Source organism: Anopheles funestus, chromosome 3RL (assembly GCF_943734845.2).
Source record: "Anopheles funestus chromosome 3RL, idAnoFuneDA-416_04, whole genome shotgun sequence".
Taxonomy (NCBI): Eukaryota; Metazoa; Arthropoda; class Insecta; order Diptera; family Culicidae; genus Anopheles; species Anopheles funestus.
In genome coordinates this window covers 70,293,745-70,315,098 of record NC_064599.1, presented here as the reverse complement: position 1 = coordinate 70,315,098, position 21,354 = coordinate 70,293,745, and the positions used below count along the sequence as shown (strand labels likewise).

At 40.0% G+C, this 21,354-nt stretch overlaps 3 protein-coding genes across 4 annotated transcripts; 1 reads left to right on the top strand and 2 right to left on the bottom strand.

Annotated features, from left to right (window-relative positions):
• Nucleotides 1-691: 691 nt before the first annotated feature.
• Nucleotides 692-5,185, top strand: LOC125769789 (helicase POLQ-like). Of its 2 annotated transcripts, none has more exons than XM_049438647.1 (4): nucleotides 692-1,377; nucleotides 1,463-4,101; nucleotides 4,173-4,691; nucleotides 4,758-5,185. In XM_049438647.1, exons 1-4 carry the CDS (start codon nucleotides 1,026-1,028, stop codon nucleotides 4,827-4,829), a joined length of 3,582 nt encoding a protein of 1,193 aa, XP_049294604.1. In that variant the 5' UTR covers nucleotides 692-1,025; the 3' UTR covers nucleotides 4,830-5,185. The 2 variants fall into 2 exon arrangements, with proteins under 2 accessions (XP_049294604.1, XP_049294605.1); XM_049438648.1 differs by having other exon boundaries at nucleotides 693-1,371.
• Nucleotides 5,186-5,192: 7 nt separating this feature from the next.
• On the bottom strand, nucleotides 5,193-7,507 carry LOC125769800 (probable cytochrome P450 9f2). Its single transcript, XM_049438661.1, has 2 exons — nucleotides 7,208-7,507; nucleotides 5,193-6,658 (listed from the first exon to the last, which is right to left on the bottom strand). The coding sequence occupies exons 1-2, from the start codon at nucleotides 7,417-7,419 to the stop codon at nucleotides 5,227-5,229; spliced, it is 1,644 nt and encodes a 547-aa protein (XP_049294618.1). The 5' UTR covers nucleotides 7,420-7,507; the 3' UTR covers nucleotides 5,193-5,226.
• Nucleotides 7,508-8,879: 1,372 nt separating this feature from the next.
• LOC125769801 (probable cytochrome P450 9f2) lies at nucleotides 8,880-11,416 on the bottom strand. Its single transcript, XM_049438663.1, has 2 exons — nucleotides 11,159-11,416; nucleotides 8,880-10,423 (listed from the first exon to the last, which is right to left on the bottom strand). Exons 1-2 carry the CDS (start codon nucleotides 11,368-11,370, stop codon nucleotides 8,992-8,994), a joined length of 1,644 nt encoding a protein of 547 aa, XP_049294620.1. The 5' UTR covers nucleotides 11,371-11,416; the 3' UTR covers nucleotides 8,880-8,991.
• Nucleotides 11,417-21,354: the final 9,938 nt, after the last annotated feature.

The following is a 21,354-nucleotide window of genomic DNA, read 5'->3' as shown; positions in this document are numbered from 1 at the left end:
CGTGAAGATGTATCAATAGCGTAAAAAAACTAGCATTTAAGTCGTGCCTCATATTAACGTCTATGTACAGTACTGTATCGTACGTATAAAACCGTCAATTCTAAGGAGGTTTCTGCACAAATTTATACTAAGTCGTTGGATCGGTTGCCCTTTTCCGGAAGCATAATCATAACGATTAAGGGAAAGTTACAGAATACGCTTGTTAACATGTGTTGGAAGGAGAAAGCTGTCTCGTCATAGGGGAGGAGAGAGGATGGCGATAAATTGCGTTTAATGTTCCACTTCTTGAAGATGTTTCTACGCTTGCAGGACGTAATTGTTTACCTTCGAACTATTTTGTTTATCAATAAATGACACTGAAAAAAAATGTCTTTATTTTCCAATTTTTGTTTTGTATCGTACAGCATAATTTGTATCGTTTGTAATATAGTGCGCTAGAATGATAGAAGCACGTGCGGTATAGCTTGTGCTAGATGTTATTTAACGTATATTTTTAAAAATTAGAGCCACAGTGAAAAATTTCACGTTTGTTTGAAATATTTCATATTAACCACACTATTGCGTACCGTCGGTGAGGCCTGTCAAATCGATTTTGTCAATGCAGCTAATGTTGTTTCTTAATTACGCATGTGAAATAGTGAAAACATCATGATTTATAAACAATTTAATATTGTGTTACTAAATATGGTAACTGTGCAATTGTAAAGCTGTATATAATATAGTATAATTCAAAATTCGGCGATAGACATTGGAACTCCCACTGTGTGCGTGCTGTTTACAGCTGTCAAGGCAACTGTTAGCCCCGCTAGCTGCTGGGAGTGGGAGCCAACACAAGCCCAAACAATTTGTATTTCTTTTTTTAACTACCTACAACAACATTAATTTCCTGCGTGATTAAATGTTAGTGTACAGTTAACTCGGTTAGTTATCCCAACTAGGCATGCATAGCGTTATATGGTACGTGTACAGTGAGTGTTGTATAGTTTCGTTGTAAAGCAGTAAAGTTAAAGTGTATAAAATAAAGCATGTCGAAAAGTGCGCCCAACCGTAGCTTCCGTGTACCGGCCGGTCCACCGGTGAAGGCACGGAATGGTTTGCAACCGCTGGACCTACGATGCGGTCCTGCAATAAAGACGTCACCCAATGTTCGGCCACCTGTTGCCGTTCGGACGGCGAAACGAAAGAATGAAACGCCGAATGTTCAGCTGGAGATGGATAACACGTTTCTAAACGCGATCGATTTAGATAGTATCGAGCAGCAGATCAAACCTCCAGCACCGAGAGCAAGATCACCGTCGATCCTTCCGTCCCGTGCTGCTCTAAGCCAAAAGAAAGTGACGAACCAAGTGAAACGTTCACATTCGTTGGAAGGCACCGGTTTGTTTGTTTAAAGTAGGCTGTGTGCAAGATTGCAGGGAGATTAACTTAAGGTTGTTTTTTTTCTTCTACTTCGCATTGGTAGTTAAGGGCAAAGTGGCGGCAAGTACACCAAAGCGCCGTAAATCGACTGCAGGAGGTCGACCCATCTTAGTGCTACACATGAGCATGGAGGGAGAGGAACTGGAACCGGATGAAAACGTTACTAGCAGCCGTTCCACCACGAAGGACAGTGGTTGCTCGGAACGTAAAACCAGCACCGGGTTTGAAGATGAAGAAGACGAAGATTACCTGCTGAATGTGATGATTCCGTGCGGGCAGGAGCAAACAACGACCGATCACTTCATTCGGGACAAATTACGACGCCTAAGCGACGTGCAAATCGGTTCACAGTTTTGTGCAGAAGATAACGCATTCGAGGTGTTCACAAACCGTGCGATCTTTTCGCAGTACATGCGGCTCGACCAGTCCGTGCTGGATGAGGGTCTGGAACAGATTGATCCAATATTTGGCTCCCAGCATTTGCGTGTTCCGGCTAGCCACACGTCACCGCTGAGTTCGTCTTTACGTATCGGAGACGACACGCAGTCGCACCGATTGCAGGTGAGCGAGGTGCAGCGTATTTTTGCAAACTGCGAACGAACTCTGCTAGATCTGACGAATATCGCACCGGATGGTGGCTCTCAGGCGAAGTGCTCTTCGAGCCTGGCAGCGATTAACTGGGATGAGGAGATCGACCATGCGGGCGGACCATGCGCCGTAGCAGCACCTGCAGCAGCAGCAGCTGGTCCACCACGGGTTTCCTCACTCTTCCTGGAGAAGGGTCCATTTTTTGGGTTGCCTAACGCGGTGAGGCGTATATTGCATGACTTCCGCGGGATAGATGATCTTTACGATTGGCAGCGCGAATGTCTTGCGCTGCCTGCCATACACGAGAGGCGCAATCTGATCTACGCCCTACCTACCAGTGGTGGTAAAACGTTGGTGGCAGAAATTCTGATGCTCCGCGAGATCATCTGTCGGTTGCGCAATGTGCTATTCATCGTACCGTACGTATCGCTCGCACAGGAGAAAATGATCGCACTCAGTCCGTTTGCGCTCGAGCTACAGTTTCTGCTGGAGGAGTACAGTGGTGGTAAAGGGCAGTGTCCACCCCGCAAGCGACGCAAGAAAAACACCATCTTCGTGTGCACGATCGAGAAAAGCCTAATGCTGATGGATTCACTGGTGGAAGCTGGCCGGGCGAATGAAATCGGTTTGATCGTGATCGATGAGCTGCACATGATCGGTGAAGAGCGCCGTGGCGCTTGTCTGGAGATGCTTATCACCAAGGTGCAGGTGCTGAGAGCGGGCATACAGATAGTGGGGATGAGTGCGACGATCGGCAACCTAACCGAGGTGGCTCGGTTTATGCTGGCGGACGTTTACTGTCGCGATTTCCGCCCGGTGGAGCTGAAGGAGTACGTCAAGTGCGGTGAAGATCTTTACGAGGTGCGAAGTCAGGGACAGGCCGGCCGTACGGAGGACGTTTTTGGTGCGAAGCGTGCGCTTGAGTTTGCCTCGGACTGTTCGGAGGAATTACGGCGACTCGATACGGACCATGTGGTACGCTTAATACTGGAGGTAATCCCCGAAAGCTCCTGCTTGGTGTTCTGTCCAACGAAAAGCAAGTGTGAGAGCTTGTGTGCGTTGTTAGCGGCCCATCTGCCACCACGGTTAGCGGAGCATAGGGCGGACGAGAAGGAACAGATCATACGAGCGCTCAAGGAAGATGGTTCGGTGGCGCCGGTTTTACCGCAAGCGTTTCGCGTTGGTGTCGCGTATCATCATGCCGGCTTAACGCAGGACGAACGTCGCACGATTGAGGATGCATATCGGGCCGGCATTTTGTCGCTGATCGTGTGTACCTCTACGCTAGCGGCGGGTGTAAATCTACCGGCGCGACGTGTCATCATACGCTCGCCGTACATCGGCAACTGCTTCCTCACGCTTAGCCGCTACAAGCAGATGGTGGGACGTGCGGGTCGGGCCGGTTTCGGCGAAACTGGAGACGCGATACTGATCTGTGCCCAGCGCGATATACCGCAGGTATGCGAGATGCTATGCGCACCCATGGACGTTGCCGAATCGGCACTGATCGCGGAAGATCGCGCCCAGTTTAAGTCCCTTATACTGAGTGCGATCGGATTGGATCTGTGCGAGACACGGGAAGCACTGCAGGCGCTCGTACGCTGTACACTGCTAGCCCAGCAGGCCACACGTCGAGCGATCGATCTGGAAGCAATCACCGACGAAACGATCGTGCAGCTTTACCAAGGCAATGCGATCAAGGCGCGGCACGATAGTTGCTTGCGCAATCCGCCCAATATGCTGGTGGAAATAGGCACGGGCGCAGTGGAATCCGAACGGAGCCAATCAAAGACGGCAAGTTGTGTGCAGTACGATAGTACGGCTGGGCCGACATTTGTCCGGGTGCACAAGGCAGCCGCACATCCGGGCAAAGTGATCAAGACGATCGAAAGGACGAGCCCGCTGGAGGTAAATCGGCTCGGCAAGGCGGCCATTCGTGCCGGGTTCAATATGGAGCGTGCGGTTCGGTTTTACGACGAAATGAAATCGCTTGGAGAGAAATTGTGTGTGCTGGATGAATACGATCTTTTACATTTGATTCTGCTTGAGGAAGGTCGTGAGGTGCAGTTTAAAATGGATGATTTTATCGTACTGGTAAGGACAAGGGGACTGGAATGCATCGAACTCATAATATAAAGAATTGATCAACAATCCAACAATTGTAGGTAAACCAATTGACGAACGAGCAATTGAAAATCGCTGAACGGTACGGCATTAATAATGGGCTCATTGCGAAGATTCTCACACGCCGGTCGATGTCGGGTGACACACAATCCAAAATGATGCGCTTCATCCGTTTGCTGATTGTGTACGATCTGTGGAAACAAACCGCGCTGCAGGAAGTGGCCCAACGGTATCACATAAATGCTGGCTCGCTTCAAACACTCATGAGCAGTACGGCCGGTACCGCTTACAGTTTGTTGCGCATGTGTGAAGAGATCCCGGAGCTATGGGCGTTCAAGCATCTGCTGACGGGTATGACGGAGCGACTGACACACTACTGCAAGCTCGAGTTGCTCCCGTTGCTAGAATTACCCTCGGTGAAGCTGGGCCGCGCTAGGCAACTGTTCCGGGCAGGATACACCACGCTGGCATCAATTGCACGTGCCAAATCGAAGGAATTAGTCGAAACGATCGAACACCTTAACTATCGTACCGCAAACCAATTGATACTAAGCGCGAAGGTAAGGTAGCAGCGTTTTCTTTTCAGTAATTGTAAGTGTTTATTTTTCTTCTCGGTTTTTTTGCAGGCCAAATTAATGGAAGAGGTAGACGCACTACGGGAACAGGCAGAGGAGTATCTTTCGCAGTTGAACCGTTAAGGATGACTCTCAACTCAAAGTGTTCTTCCGTTCCAATTTTGCTTCAGTTTTTGTTATTTTGTACAGTGAAATATTGTTGGTTTTTTTGTTAAGACAGTATCTGTTCGAATGGATGAACTTCAGGTTGAACTGGATCGAACTTAGGTAACCAAATAGGCAAACTAGACGAATTATTGGGCATGTGTGCTTCAAAAGCCGAATCCATCCTTCAGTAGTAATGGACACCCGCCAAGCGTTTAGTGATCTGATGTTGAAAGATGAATTTCTTTTCTTGTTAGGTAGAACTACTTGTTCCAGTGAATTGAACGGATTGCAATCGACACCGGTATTATGCTCAAATAAAAACGTGGACATAACTTCGTGTCATTTTTTCTAACTGTTACTCTATTTTTGTGCTTTACATACTAACTTCGTTATCTTTCTTTCTAGGTCGGAACTCCACAAATACACCCTTCTCGCTACGCATACCGGCAAAACCTTTTGCCAGCCGTAGCGGTATCTGTGTGTTTGGCGTTGGTTCGAACGAGAATTCCTGCAGCATGTAGTAGATGATGGCTTTAACTTCCATCAGTGCGAAACGAGATCCGATGCAGTTGCGTGGCCCTATGCCGAACGGAAGGTATGCGTTGGGATTGATCTTTTCACGGTTTTGCTCGCTGAAACGCTCCGGATCGAACTTGTTCGGGTTCGGATAATACTGAGGATCATGATGAAGACCTGCGATCGGGATGAATATCGCCGTACCCTTGTCGATGGTAAACTTGAGCCGATCACCATCATCCACTACGTAATCGCGTACACACAACCGATCGGTAGCGGGAGCCGGACTCCACATACGCAGCGCCTCTGACACTACCATGTCCATGTACTGCATATTTTGTAGGGCATCGTATGTGAGAGAACTTCCTCCGAGCGATTTACTCGTCGCTCGGATCTCTTCGTACAGCTTGTCTTGTGCGTCCTTGTTGACGGTAAGTTCGTATGCGAGGAACGTGAGACACGTGGAGACGGTGTCAAATCCAGCCAGGAAGAAGATCAAGCACTGTGCCACCATTTCCAGCTCAGTCATCTGGAGACCCTTGCCGGTCTGTCCCACATCCGACTCTTCCACGGTGGCAAAACCTTTCACTTCCTCGCGATCTTCTGTCTCCCGTTGCTCCCGTTTGATAGTTCCCTTACGTGCCTGCATCAGTAGATTCACCATATCCGGACGTACGATACCGTGCGCTTCCCGTGTCTTCAACGTGTCCCGGATGATCTCGGTAAAGTAATCACCCTGTTCGCGATCGAACAGATCCAAACCAAACCAATTCATCAGCTTCGGTACAACACGGAATCCGATCAGTTTTAACATCACAATCGGCCGGTTAAATGCCATCATCTTTTTACCATTTACATAAAAATCGTTGTCAGCATTCTTGAGCGAGTCTACCTTAATGCCGAACGCGCACGTCGCAATAACATCGTTAGCATAACGCGTAAACACGTCCTTCATTTCGTGCTCCCGTGAGCTAACACCATTCATACGGATTTCCTCTTTATAATGCTTCGCCATGTTGGCACTACACTCGACGATCAGTTCGAACATCTGACGCATCTTGCTACCGGTAAAGGCGGGACTGAGCGTTGCTCGCATATCGCGCCATTTTTGATCGTTAAGCGCAATCAGCGTCTTGCCGAACAGTGCCGTGTTGTGTGGATTATCGTTGTTACCGAACACAGGTCGATGGTTGACGAAATGTTCGAAATCTTTTACCCCAATCCGCTTGATAAGTTCCGGATCACGCACAACGAACACCGGCTGCAATGTGTCTACCATGCCGAAGACTCTGAAAAACAAGAGACCGCAATGCTTTGTTAATTATACCCATTTTAAACACCGAAGAACAACTCTACACTGAAGGACTCCTTCCCAAACTTCTCACAGTCTTCAAGACTTTGTCTGTAACGCATCTATCATCATTCCAATCGTTGGCACCTAGCGATGAGATGTCAGCATTGAACGATAAAATTTAGCGGAACAACACAACGGAAGTAGTGATAAGCAGATTGGAGTAACAATTCGCTACAACAGCGACGTGTCCAGAAACACCTAATTCACAGTTCTGAATGACACGACGTTTGATAAATATCGTTTGCGATAGCATGCAGAATTCTGTCACGAGATGATGTATTTCTTCAGTCCCCACCAAGGTGTTATCTCTTCATGTAAAACCGGTATTGCCGTTATGGTTAATTATGAATCGTCAAGATCATCCCCAGAAAGTCGAAGAAGACATCAAGCTGGGTAAGTGTTTCACTTGCGTACATTCACTTTGTTATTTTAATGTAAAACAAAATGCATTTTTTGGTTATTACTCTCCACTCGCACTACTTACTTTACCAGCGGGTATTTGTTGTATATCTCGATAATGAAGTCATGGAACGAAGTCTTCTTCGTCATCAATCGACGAGTGCTCCCGAACAGTGGTTCTGTAGCCATCGATGGTATCGGTTTGTCGTGAAAATATTTATTATCCTTCGTGATATAGTAGTAGATGGTGCCAAGGATGGCCACCAGTGGCACCAGAACCATCAAATCGATCTCCATCGTATTTGGAGCAGCGGTCACACACTTTACACTTTACCTAGCGCACTCTTTCAATTTGCGAGCAGCACTGAAACCATCCCATGCCAATGTTGGTCCCTTTTATACCACGACCGGTTTTGCGCGTACGCACGCACACGATCGCAGTTCTTTTGTTTACTGTACGAGAGGTACGATTAGATAAGGCACGGGGGATGGAAGATGTGGCTCGAAAAAGCACGCCAATTGATCATGAGAACTGGTTGAAACAGCATGACGGGCAGATTTCTCCAAAATTGTCAATAAGATCCAACACCACCCTGGTGGTAATGAAAGGCGCGTGCGGTTCACATGTGGCAGTGACGGTGTGCTTTTGTTTGCCGTTGAGAGTAGCATTCTGATCTTTGTTGGTCGTAAATTCGCAATAACTTAAAGTATGCAACTATAGATGAGACTTAACAAAAAAAAAATGACAATTCGTTGCAGATGTGCAGACAAATTCCAAATTAGATTCCTTTTCACCAACACAACTCTCACTGTACAAATGTTTATAATCGAAAAAGGGAGTTAAAACTCCCCTTAATATTAAGTGCCCAGACACTGTGCCGGTGTCCAATGATGATTCAGCTCAATCTGGAATACCGTCTGGAACTGGTATGAAGCACTTGTAAATGCATACATACACAGTCCAAAATGGTGCGTATCATCCGCTGGCTAATTGTGTTTGATCTGTATAAATACCTGGGGGCACTCCAGGAAGTCGTTTATCTATATTATGTTTATGCTGTTACTAGCACTCGAATAATTTTTCTGGAGGGTGGAAAAGAAAGAGATGAAGTTTAAATTTTCACTCTCATTAAACATATGTGGAATATTATTATTCCTTCCCAATGCTTCACCGTACACGAAACTTGACACTGTTTTCCCAATCTTGGGACTCCGTTTAGGCATCAACTTGATAGTGACAATATCGAGGATTTTGAGGTGCTAAGAGCACTATTGAGGAATCTGTAGGATGTTCAAATGATAGCCAACATGATCCTGATCGTCGTTGACACTGCATACGGAATGTCTTTATCGATGGGTCTTAGAATAGATCACCCGATTGCTCAACTGAATTTCGTAATGAAAGGTTTATTCTCACGAAACTTGACAAATTTGGCTTTCCTGGTCCATTACAGTCTTGGCTGAAATCTTACCCCAAAATGAATAGATCTCATAGCGTTAGAGTTAAGGCCGCTCTTTTCGATTCCTTTGAAGCCATGTCTGGGATACCTAAAGCAGTGTCAACACTGCTGATGTCTGTACTTTGCTGATGTTTAAAAAATCTACTCAACTGTGTCCACGTCAGCTGATTGGTTTACATCTTCAAAATATACTCTACTGTTCCAATAGTCCTGTTTTATGTCCAGAGAAATACAGGTGAAGATCGTGTTGGATTATTCTTTCTGCGGTACTTACTGGAGTAGCAATATTAACAATCTTGAGGTCTGGCTTGATGAGAGATTGATTTTCCCAAGATCGTATATACTTATATACTCAGTAATAGGAGCAGTCCTTCTGGACATTTTTCTAACTGGTATTTTATTTTAATATTTAAATTCTAGCCTCGTTATCTTTCTTTCTAGGTCGGAACTCCACAAATACACCCTTCTCGCTACGCATTCCGGCAAAACCTTTTGCCAGACGTAGCGGTATCTGTGTGTTTGGCGTTGGTTCGAACGAGAATTCCTGCAGCATGTAGTAGATGATGGCTTTGACTTCCATCAGTGCGAAACGAGATCCGATGCAGTTGCGTGGCCCTATGCCGAACGGAAGGTAAGCGTTGGGATTGATCTTTTCACGGTTTTGCTCGCTGAAACGCTCCGGATCGAACTTGTTCGGGTTCGGATAATACTGAGGATCGTGATGAAGACCTGCGATCGGGATGAATATCGCCGTACCCTTGTCGATGGTAAACTTGAGCCGATCACCATCATCCACTACGTAATCGCGTACACACATCCGATCGGTAGATGGGGCTGGGCTCCACATACGCAGTGCCTCTGACACTACCATGTCCATGTACTGCATACCTTGCAATGCCTCATATGTGAGAGAACTTCCTCCGAGTGATTTACTCGTCGCTCGGATCTCTTCGTACAGCTTGTCTTGTGCGTCCTTGTTGACGGTAAGTTCGTATGCGAGGAACGTGAGACACGTGGAGACGGTGTCAAATCCAGCCAGGAAGAAGATCAAGCACTGTGCCACCATTTCCAGCTCGGTCATCTGGAGACCCTTGCCGGTCTGTCCTACATCCGACTCTTCCACGGTGGCAAAACCTTTCACTTCCTCGCGATCTTCTGTCTCCCGTTGCTCCCGTTTGATAGTTCCCTTACGTGCCTGCATCAGTAGATTCACCATATCCGGACGTACAATACCGTGCGCTTCCCGAGTCTTCAACGTGTCCCGGATGATCTCGGTAAAGTAATCGCGATGTTCCCGATCGAACAGATCCAAACTGAACCAGCTCATCAGCTTCGGTACAATGCGGAATCCAAGCAATTTGAACATCACATGAGGTCGATTGAAAGACATCATTTTTTTACCGTTTACGTAAAAATCGTTGTCAGCATTCTTGAGCGAGTCTACCTTAATGCCGAACGCGCACGTCGCAATAACATCGTTAGCATAACGCGTAAACACGTCCTTCATTTCGTGCTCCCGCGAGCTGCTTCCGTTTTTGTGGATCTCATCTTTATAATGCTTCGCCATGTTAGTGCTGCATTCGACGATCAGTTCGAACATCTGACGCATCTTACTACCGGTAAAGGCGGGACTGAGCGTTGCTCGCATATCGCGCCATTTTTGATCGTTGAGCGCAACCAATGTTTTGCCGAACAGTGCCGTGTTGTGCGGATTCTCATCATTCCCAAATACTGGTCGATGGTTGACGAAATGGTCGAAATCTTTTACCGCAATCCGTTTGATAAGTTCCGGGTCACGCACAACGAATACCGGTTGCAATGTGTCCATCATGCCGAAAACTCTGGAATTAAACAATTTAACTATATGTTAAGAATTGTTTCCAACTCCGAGACGCAATAGTATTGTACCAAAAAACCAAAAACGGGAGAAGGTTTCACAAAATGATGCAACAAATAAACTTCCATCGTTAAAGATTGTGTATCTCAAGATTGTCACCGAGAATTGATATCCTCTTGGCATTTGTCCGACTTCTTCCCTGGTACTCCAGAGCCTCCGACCTTAAAGAGAGATACCATTTGCGAAGATCCCAATAACGACGATCCCGTACAACAGCAAAAAATGTACTGATAAGCGCTATCTCAAACGTTACGCCAATTGCTCTACGTCCGGAGATATTAAGAGTTATTAAACGTATAAGAAAAGCAATGTTGAATAGAGTGAAGGAAATTGTTATTTTAAAATATATTTAACGTATATATTCGTATTAATCTTAATTCACAGCATATTCTGTTATACAGAGATGTACGATTTTCACTGATCTGCAGCCAAAGCTATAGCTATTCGTGTGTAATCCGCATTTTCATTATTCTCATCTTTAAGATAATCTTCACAACGTAAAACAAGGAATAAGATTAGCAAATTGTGTCACTTATGTAAATTTACTGCTTGCTGCGTGGCACTGTACACTGCACTTCATTTTAGCTTATGATCCCTACATCTAAGGACCCCAATTCTAACACCTCAATCGGAGTTGAAAGGTCAAATAAGAAGAATACGATCACTATTTAATACTTACTTTACCAACGGGTACTTGTTGTAAATGCTGATCATAAACTCATGGAACGAAGTCTTCTTCAGTAGCAATCGACGAGTGCTCCCGAACAGTGGTTCTGTGGCCATCGATGGTATCGGTTTGTCGTGAAAATATTTATTATTCTTCGTCAGATAATAGTAGATGATGCCGAAGAGGCCCAACAGCGGGACCAGAACCATCAAATCGATCTCCATTGCGAACTTGTTAAATTTGCCAGCAGCACTGAAACCGTCCCATGACAATGTTGACTCTTTTTATACTCCAGGTTTCACCCATTCGGATCGTTTTTTGTTTTAATTTTTACCTAAGAACGATTAGATAAGAAAAGCGGGAGGGTAGATGTTGGCAAAAAATGTTTGTAATGTGTCCACCTGAACAGGGATTCTATCTCTCACCAATACTTCATCTCTCATTGAACAATTGTTTACAAACAATTGTTGGCGCAAATACGAGCCTTATGAAATTTTCTATTTTTTAAATTTGTTTATTTTTTTTTAATTTTCTATTCTGTTTTTTATTTAAAGCATTATTTGACTGAAAACAAACGTTTTTAAAGCAATTGGCATTAAAATAAATCAATTTAATTTTTTTTGCAAAATTTCCCAAAAAAACGTAAGGGGTAAGCCTTATGAAATTTTCGAGTGGAAAATTTTTTTGAATTTTTTTTCTGATTTTGTATTCTTTTTTTTATTTAAAGCATTTCTTGAGTGAAAAGAAACTTATTGCAAACGAATTCGCAATAAAATATATCACATTTAAAATTTTTGCTGAATTGCTCAAAAATGAGGAAAATTTTACATTTTCTCAAACAGGGTAAGGAACTTGGTTCCTCGAATAACTTCTGGCACAGACATCTGAGAGCATGGCCGCCCAAGAAGAAAATGTAGCCATTGGTGCCATCTATCGACCACAGGTTAAAGATTGGCGATGCGTTGGATACCGACCGAGTTATAGCCAAAACTTGGCGCAAAAATGAGGAAAATTTTACATTTTCTCAAACAGGGTAAGGAACTTGGTTCCTCGAATAACTTCTGGCACATACATCTGAGAGCATGGCCGTCCAAGAAGAAAATGTAGCCATTGGTGCCATCTATCGACCACAGGTTAAAGATTGGCGATGCGTTGGATACCGACCGAGTTATAGGCAAAACTTGGCGCAAAAATGAGGAAAACTTTACATTTTCTCAAACAGGGTAAGGAACTTGGTTCCTCGAATAACTTCTGGCACAGACATCTGAGGGCATGGCCGTCCAAGAAGAAAATGTAGCCATTGGTGCCATCTATCGACCACAGGTTAAAGATTGGCGATCCGTTGGATACCGACAGAGTTATAGCCAAAATTTGGTGCAAAAATGAGCCTTAGTAAATTTTCATTTTTTTGATTTTTTTGATTTTTTTATTATTTTTCACTCTTTTTTTTATTTAAAGCATTACTTGAGTGAAAAGAAACACATTGCAACCAATTGGCATTAAAATAAATCAATTTCATTTTTTTTGCAAAATTTCTCAAAAAAAACGTAAGGGGTAAGCCTTATAAAATTTTCGAGTGGAAAATTTTTTTGAAATTTTTTTCTGATTTTTTATTCTTTTTTTTATTTAAAGCATTATTTGAGTGAAAAGAAACTTATTGCAAACGAATTCGCAATAAAATATATCACATTTAAAATTTTTGCTGAATTGCTCAAAAATGAGGAAAATTTTACATTTTCTCAAACAGGGTAAGGAACTTGGTTCCTCGAATAACTTCTGGCACATACATCTGAGGGCATGGCCGCCCAAGAAGAAAATGTAGCCATTGGTGCCATCTATCGACCACAGGTTAAAGATTGGCGATCCGTTGGATACCGACCGAGTTATAGCCAAAATTTGGTGCAAAAATGAGCCTTAGTAAATTTTTATTTTTTTGATTTTTTTGATTTTTTTATTATTTTTCACTCTTTTTTTTATTTAAAGCATTACTTGAGTGAAAAGAAACACATTGCAACCAATTGGCATTAAAATAAATCAATTTCATTTTTTTTGCAAAATTTCTCAAAAAAAACGTAAGGGGTAAGCCTTATGAAATTTTCGAGTGGAAAATTTTTTTGAAATTTTTTTCTGAATTTTTATCCTTTTTTTAATTTAAAGCATTATTTGAGTGAAAAGAAACTTATTGCAAACGAATTCGCAATAAAATATATCACATTTAAAATTTTTGCTGAATTACTCAAAAATGAGGAAAATTTTACATTTTCTCAAATAGGGTAAGGAACTTGGTTCCTCGAATAACTTCTGGCACAGACATCTGAGGGCATGGCCGTCCAAGAAGAAAATGTAGCCATTGGTGCCATCTATCGACCACAGGTTAAAGATTGGCGATGCGTTGGATACCGACCGAGTTATAGCCAAAACTTGGCGCAAAAATGAGGAAAACTTTACATTTTCTCAAACAGGGTAAGGAACTTGGTTCCTCGAATAACTTCTGGCACAGACATCTGAGGGCATGGCCGTCCAAGAAGAAAATGTAGCCATTGGTGCCATCTATCGACCACAGGTTAAAGATTGGCGATCCGTTGGATACCGACAGAGTTATAGCCAAAATTTTGTGCAAAAATGAGCCTTAGTAAATTTTCATTTTTTTGATTTTTTTGATTTTTTTATTATTTTTCACTCTTTTTTTTATTTAAAGCATTACTTGAGTGAAAAGAAACACATTGCAACCAATTGGCATTAAAATAAATCAATTTCATTTTTTTTGCAAAATTTCTCAAAAAAAACGTAAGGGGTAAGCCTTATGAAATTTTCGAGTGAAAAATTTTTTTGAAATTTTTTTCTGATTTTTTATTCTTTTTTTAATTTAAAGCATTATTTGAGTGAAAAGAAACTTATTGCAAACGAATTCGCAATAAAATATATCACATTTAAAATTTTTGCTGAATTGCTCCAAAATGAGGAAAATTTTACATTTTCTCAAACAGGGTAAGGAACTTGGTTCCTCGAATAACTTCTGGCACATACATCTGAGGGCATGGCCGCCCAAGAAGAAAATGTAGCCATTGGTGCCATCTATCGACCACAGGTTAAAGATTGACGATCCGTTGGATACCGACCGAGTTATAGCCAAAATTTGGTGCAAAAATGAGGAAAACTTTACATTTTATCAAACAGGGTAAGGAACTTGGTTCCTCGAATAACTTCTGGCACAGACATCTGAGGGCATGGCCGTCCAAGAAGAAAATGTAGCCATTGGTGCCATCTATCGACCACAGGTTAAAGATTGGCGATCCGTTGGATACCGACCGAGTTATAGCCAAAATTTGGTGCAAAATTGAGCCTTAGTAAATTTTCATTTTTTTGATTTTTTTTATTTTTTTATTATTTTTCACTCTTTTTTTTATTTAAAGCATTACTTGAGTGAAAAGAAACACATTGCAACCAATTGGCATTAAAATAAATCAATTTCATTTTTTTTGCAAAATTTCTCAAAAAAAACGTAAGGGGTAAGCCTTATGAAATTTTCGAGTGGAAAATTTTTTTGAAATTTTTTTCTGATTTTTTATTCTTTTGTTTATTTAAAGCATTATTTGAGTGAAAAGAAACTTATTGCAAACGAATTCGCAATAAAATATATCACATTTAAAATTTTTGCTGAATTGCTCAAAAATGAGGAAAATTTTACATTTTCTCAAACAGGGTAAGGAACTTGGTTCCTCGAATAACTTCTGGCACATACATCTGAGGGCATGGCCGCCCAAGAAGAAAATGTAGCCATTGGTGCCATCTATCGACCACAGGTTAAAGATTGACGATCCGTTGGATACCGACCGAGTTATAGCCAAAATTTGGTGCAAAAATGAGGAAAACTTTACATTTTATCAAACAGGGTAAGGAACTTGGTTCCTCGAATAACTTCTGGCACAGACATCTGAGGGCATGGCCGTCCAAGAAGAAAATGTAGCCATTGGTGCCATCTATCGACCACAGGTTAAAGATTGGCGATCCGTTGGATACCGACCGAGTTATAGCCAAAATTTGGTGCAAAATTGAGCCTTAGTAAATTTTCATTTTTTTGATTTTTTTTATTTTTTTATTATTTTTCACTCTTTTTTTTATTTAAAGCATTACTTGAGTGAAAAGAAACACATTGCAACCAATTGGCATTAAAATAAATCAATTTTATTTTTTTTGCAAAATTTCTCAAAAAAAACGTAAGGGGTAAGCCTTATGAAATTTTCGAGTGGAAAATTTTTTTGAAATTTTTTTCTGATTTTTTATTCTTTTTTTTATTTAAAGCATTATTTGAGTGAAAAGAAACTTATTGCAAACGAATTCGCAATAAAATATATCACATTTAAAATTTTTGCTGAATTGCTCAAAAATGAGGAAAATTTTACATTTTCTCAAACAGGGTAAGGAACTTGGTTCCTCGAATAACTTCTGGCACATACATCTGAGAGCATGGCCGTCCAAGAAGAAAATGTAGCCATTGGTGCCATCTATCGATCACAGGTTAAAGATTGGCGATGCGTTGGATACCGACCGAGTTATAGGCAAAACTTGGCGCAAAAATGAGGAAAACTTTACATTTTCTCAAACAGGGTAAGGAACTTGGTTCCTCGAATAACTTCTGGCACAGACATCTGAGGGCATGGCCGTCCAAGAAGAAAATGTAGCCATTGGTGCCATCTATCGACCACAGGTTAAAGATTGGCGATCCGTTGGATACCGACAGAGTTATAGCCAAAATTTGGTGCAAAATTGAGCCTTAGTAAATTTTCATTTTTTTGATTTTTTTTATTTTTTTATTATTTTTCACTCTTTTTTTTATTTAAAGCATTACTTGAGTGAAAAGAAACACATTGCAACCAATTGGCATTAAAATAAATCAATTTTATTTTTTTTGCAAAATTTCTCAAAAAAAACGTAAGGGGTAAGCCTTATGAAATTTTCGAGTGGAAAATTTTTTTGAAATTTTTTTCTGATTTTTTATTCTTTTTTTTATTTAAAGCATTATTTGAGTGAAAAGAAACTTATTGCAAACGAATTCGCAATAAAATATATCACATTTAAAATTTTTGCTGAATTGCTCAAAAATGAGGAAAATTTTACATTTTCTCAAACAGGGTAAGGAACTTGGTTCCTCGAATAACTTCTGGCACATACATCTGAGAGCATGGCCGTCCAAGAAGAAAATGTAGCCATTGGTGCCATCTATCGACCACAGGTTAAAGATTGGCGATCCGTTGGATACCGACCGACTTATAGCCAAAATTTGGTGCAAAAATGAGGAAAACTTTACATTTTCTCAAACAGGGTAAGGAACTTGGTTCCTCGAATAACTTCTGGCACAGACATCTGAGGGCATGGCCGTCCAAGAAGAAAATGTAGTCATTGGTGCCATCTATCGACCACAGGTTAAAGATTGGCGATCCGTTGGATACCGACAGAGTTATAGCCAAAATTTTGTGCAAAAATGAGCCTTAGTAAATTTTCATTTTTTTGATTTTTTTGATTTTTTTATTATTTTTCACTCTTTTTTTTATTTAAAGCATTACTTGAGTGAAAAGAAACACATTGCAACCAATTGGCATTAAAATAAATCAATTTCATTTTTTTTGCAAAATTTCTCAAAAAAAACGTAAGGGGTAAGCCTTATGAAATTTTCGAGTGGAAAATTTTTTTGAAATTTTTTTCTGATTTTTTATTCTTTTTTTTATTTAAAGCATTATTTGAGTGAAAAGAAACTTATTGCAAACGAATTCGCAATAAAATATATCACATTTAAAATTTTTGCTGAATTGCTCAAAAATGAGGAAAATTTTACATTTTCTCAAACAGGGTAAGGAACTTGGTTTCTCGAATAACTTCTGGCACAGACATCTGAGGGCATGGCCGTCCAAGAAGAAAATGTAGCCATTGGTGCCATCTATCGACCACAGGTTAAAGATTGGCGATGCGTTGGATACCGACCGAGTTATAGCCAAAACTTGGCGCAAAAATGAGGAAAACTTTACATTTTCTCAAACAGGGTAAGGAACTTGGTTCCTCGAATAACTTCTGGCACAGACATCTGAGGGCATGGCCGTCCAAGAAGAAAATGTAGCCATTGGTGCCATCTATCGACCACAGGTTAAAGATTGGCGATCCGTTGGATACCGACAGAGTTATAGCCAAAATTTTGTGCAAAAATGAGCCTTAGTAAATTTTCATTTTTTTGATTTTTTTGATTTTTTTATTATTTTTCACTCTTTTTTTATTCAAAGCATTACTTGAGTGAAAAGAAACACATTGCAACCAATTGTCATTAAAATAAATCAATTTCATTTTTTTTGCAAAATTTCTCAAAAAAAACGTAAGGGGTAAGCCTTATGAAATTTTCGAGTGGAAAATTTTTTTGAAATTTTTTTCTGATTTTTTATTCTTTTTTTTATTTAAAGCATTATTTGAGTGAAAAGAAACTTATTGCAAACGAATTCGCAATAAAATATATCACATTTAAAATTTTTGCTGAATTGCTCAAAAATGAGGAAAATTTTACATTTTCTCAAACAGGGTAAGGAACTTGGTTCCTCGAATAACTTCTGGCACATACATCTGAGAGCATGGCCGTCCAAGAAGAAAATGTAGCCATTGGTGCCATCTATCGATCACAGGTTAAAGATTGGCGATGCGTTGGATACCGACCGAGTTATAGGCAAAACTTGGCGCAAAAATGAGGAAAACTTTACATTTTCTCAAACAGGGTAAGGAACTTGGTTCCTCGAATAACTTCTGGCACAGACATCTGAGGGCATGGCCGTCCAAGAAGAAAATGTAGCCATTGGTGCCATCTATCGACCACAGGTTAAAGATTGGCGATCCGTTGGATACCGACAGAGTTATAGCCAAAATTTGGTGCAAAATTGAGCCTTAGTAAATTTTCATTTTTTTGATTTTTTTTATTTTTTTATTATTTTTCACTCTTTTTTTTATTTAAAGCATTACTTGAGTGAAAAGAAACACATTGCAACCAATTGGCATTAAAATAAATCAATTTTATTTTTTTTGCAAAATTTCTCAAAAAAAACGTAAGGGGTAAGCCTTATGAAATTTTCGAGTGGAAAATTTTTTTGAAATTTTTTTCTGATTTTTTATTCTTTTTTTTATTTAAAGCATTATTTGAGTGAAAAGAAACTTATTGCAAACGAATTCGCAATAAAATATATTACATTTAAAATTTTTGCTGAATTACTCAAAAATGAGGAAAATTTTACATTTTCTCAAACAGGGTAAGGAACTTTGTTTCTCGAATAACTTCTGGCACAGACATCTGAGAGCATGGCCGTCCAAGAAGAAAATGTAGCCATTGGTGCCATCTATCGACCACAGGTTAAAGATTGGCGATGCGTTGGATACCGACCGAGTTATAGCCAAAACTTGGCGCAAAAATGAGGAAAACTTTACATTTTCTCAAACAGGGTAAGGAACTTGGTTCCTCGAATAACTTCTGGCACAGACATCTGAGGGCATGGCCGTCCAAGAAGAAAATGTAGCCATTGGTGCCATCTATCGACCACAGGTTAAAGATTGGCGATCCGTTGGATACCGACAGAGTTATAGCCAAAATTTTGTGCAAAAATGAGCCTTAGTAAATTTTCATTTTTTTGATTTTTTTGATTTTTTTATTATTTTTCACTCTTTTTTTTATTTAAAGCATTACTTGAGTGAAAAGAAACACATTGCAACCAATTGGCATTAAAATAAATCAATTTCATTTTTTTTTGCAAAATTTCTCAAAAAAAACGTAAGGGGTAAGCCTTATGAAATTTTCGAGTGGAAAATTTTTTTGAAATTTTTTTCTGATTTTTTATTCTTTTTTTTATTTAAAGCATTATTTGAGTGAAAAGAAACTTATTGCAAACGAATTCGCAATAAAATATATCACATTTAAAATTTTTGCTGAATTGCTCAAAAATGAGGAAAATTTTACATTTTCTCAAACAGGGTAAGGAACTTGGTTCCTCGAATAACTTCTGGCACATACATCTGAGGGCATGGCCGTCCAAGAAGAAAATGTAGCCATTGGTGCCATCTATCGACCACAGGTTAAAGATTGGCGATCCGTTGGATACCGACCGACTTATAGCCAAAATTTGGTGCAAAAATGAGGAAAACTTTACATTTTCTCAAACAGGGTAAGGAACTTGGTTCCTCGAATAACTTCTGGCACAGACATCTGAGGGCATGGCCGTCCAAGAAGAAAATGTAGTCATTGGTGCCATCTATCGACCACAGGTTAAAGATTGGCGATCCGTTGGATACCGACAGAGTTATAGCCAAAATTTTGTGCAAAAATGAGCCTTAGTAAATTTTCATTTTTTTGATTTTTTTGATTTTTTTATTATTTTTCACTCTTTTTTTATTTAAAGCATTACTTGAGTGAAAAGAAACACATTGCAACCAATTGGCATTAAAATAAATCAATTTTATTTTTTTTGCAAAATTTCTCAAAAAAAACGTAAGGGGTAAGCCTTATGAAATTTTCGAGTGGAAAATTTTTTTGAAATTTTTTTCTGATTTTTTATTCTTTTTTTTATTTAAAGCATTATTTGAGTGAAAAGAAACTTATTGCAAACGAATTCGCAATAAAATATATCACATTTAAAATTTTTGCTGAATTGCTCAAAAATGAGGAAAATTTTACATTTTCTCAAACAGGGTAAGGAACTTGGTTCCTCGAATAACTTCTGGCACATACATCTGAGAGCATGGCCGTCCAAGAAGAAAATGTAGCCATTGGTGCCATCTATCGACCACAGGTTAAAGATTGGCGATGCGTTGGATACCGACCGAGTTATAGGCAAAACTTGGCGCAAAAATGAGGAAAACTTTACATTTTCTCAAACAGGGTAAGGAACTTGGTTCCTCGAATAACTTCTGGCACAGACATCTGAGGGCATGGCCGTCCAAGAAGAAAATGTAGTCATTGGTGCCATCTATCGACCACAGGTTAAAGATTGGCGATCCGTTGGATACCGACAGAGTTATAGCCAAAATTTTGTGCAAAAATGAGCCTTAGTAAATTTTCATTTTTTTGATTTTTTTGATTTTTTTATTATTTTTCACTCTTTTTTTATTTAAAGCATTACTTGAGTGAAAAGAAACACATTGCAACCAATTGGCATTAAAATAAATCAATTTCATTTTTTTTGCAAAATTTCTCAAAAAAAACGTAAGGGGTAAGCCTTATGAAATTTTCGAGTGGAAAATTTTTTTGAAATTTTTTTCTGATTTTTTATTCTTTTTTTTATTTAAAGCATTATTTGAGTGAAAAGAAACTTATTGCAAACGAATTCGCAATAAAATATATCACATTTAAAATTTTTGCTGAATTGCTCAAAAATGAGGAAAATTTTACATTTTCTCAAACAGGGTAAGGAACTTGGTTCCTCGAATAACTTCTGGCACATACATCTGAGAGCATGGCCGTCCAAGAAGAAAATGTAGCCATTGGTGCCATCTATCGACCACAGGTTAAAGATTGGCGATGCGTTGGATACCGACCGAGTTATAGGCTAAACTTGGCGCAAAAATGAGGAAAACTTTACATTTTCTCAAACAGGGTAAGGAACTTGGTTCCTCGAATAACTTCTGGCACAGACATCTGAGGGCATGGCCGTCCAAGAAGAAAATGTAGCCATTGGTGCCATCTATCGACCACAGGTTAAAGATTGGCGATCCGTTGGATACCGACCGAGTTATAGCCAAAATTTGGTGCAAAAATGAGCCTTAGTAAATTTTCATTTTTTTGATTTTTTTGATTTTTTTATTATTTTTCACTCTTTTTTTTATTTAAAGCATTACTTGAGTGAAAAGAAACACATTGCAACCAATTGGCATTAAAATAAATCAATTTCATTTTTTTTGCAAAATTTCTCAAAAAAAACGTAAGGGGTAAGCCTTATGAAATTTTCGAGTGGAAAATTTTTTTGAAATTTTTTTCTGATTTTTTATTCTTTTTTTTATTTAAAGCATTATTTGAGTGAAAAGAAACTTATTGCAAACGAATTCGCAATAAAATATATCACATTTAAAATTTTTGCTGAATTACTCAAAAATGAGGAAAATTTTACATTTTCTCAAACAGGGTAAGGAACTTTGTTTCTCGAATAACTTCTGGCACAGACATCTGAGAGCATGGCCGTCCAAGAAGAAAATGT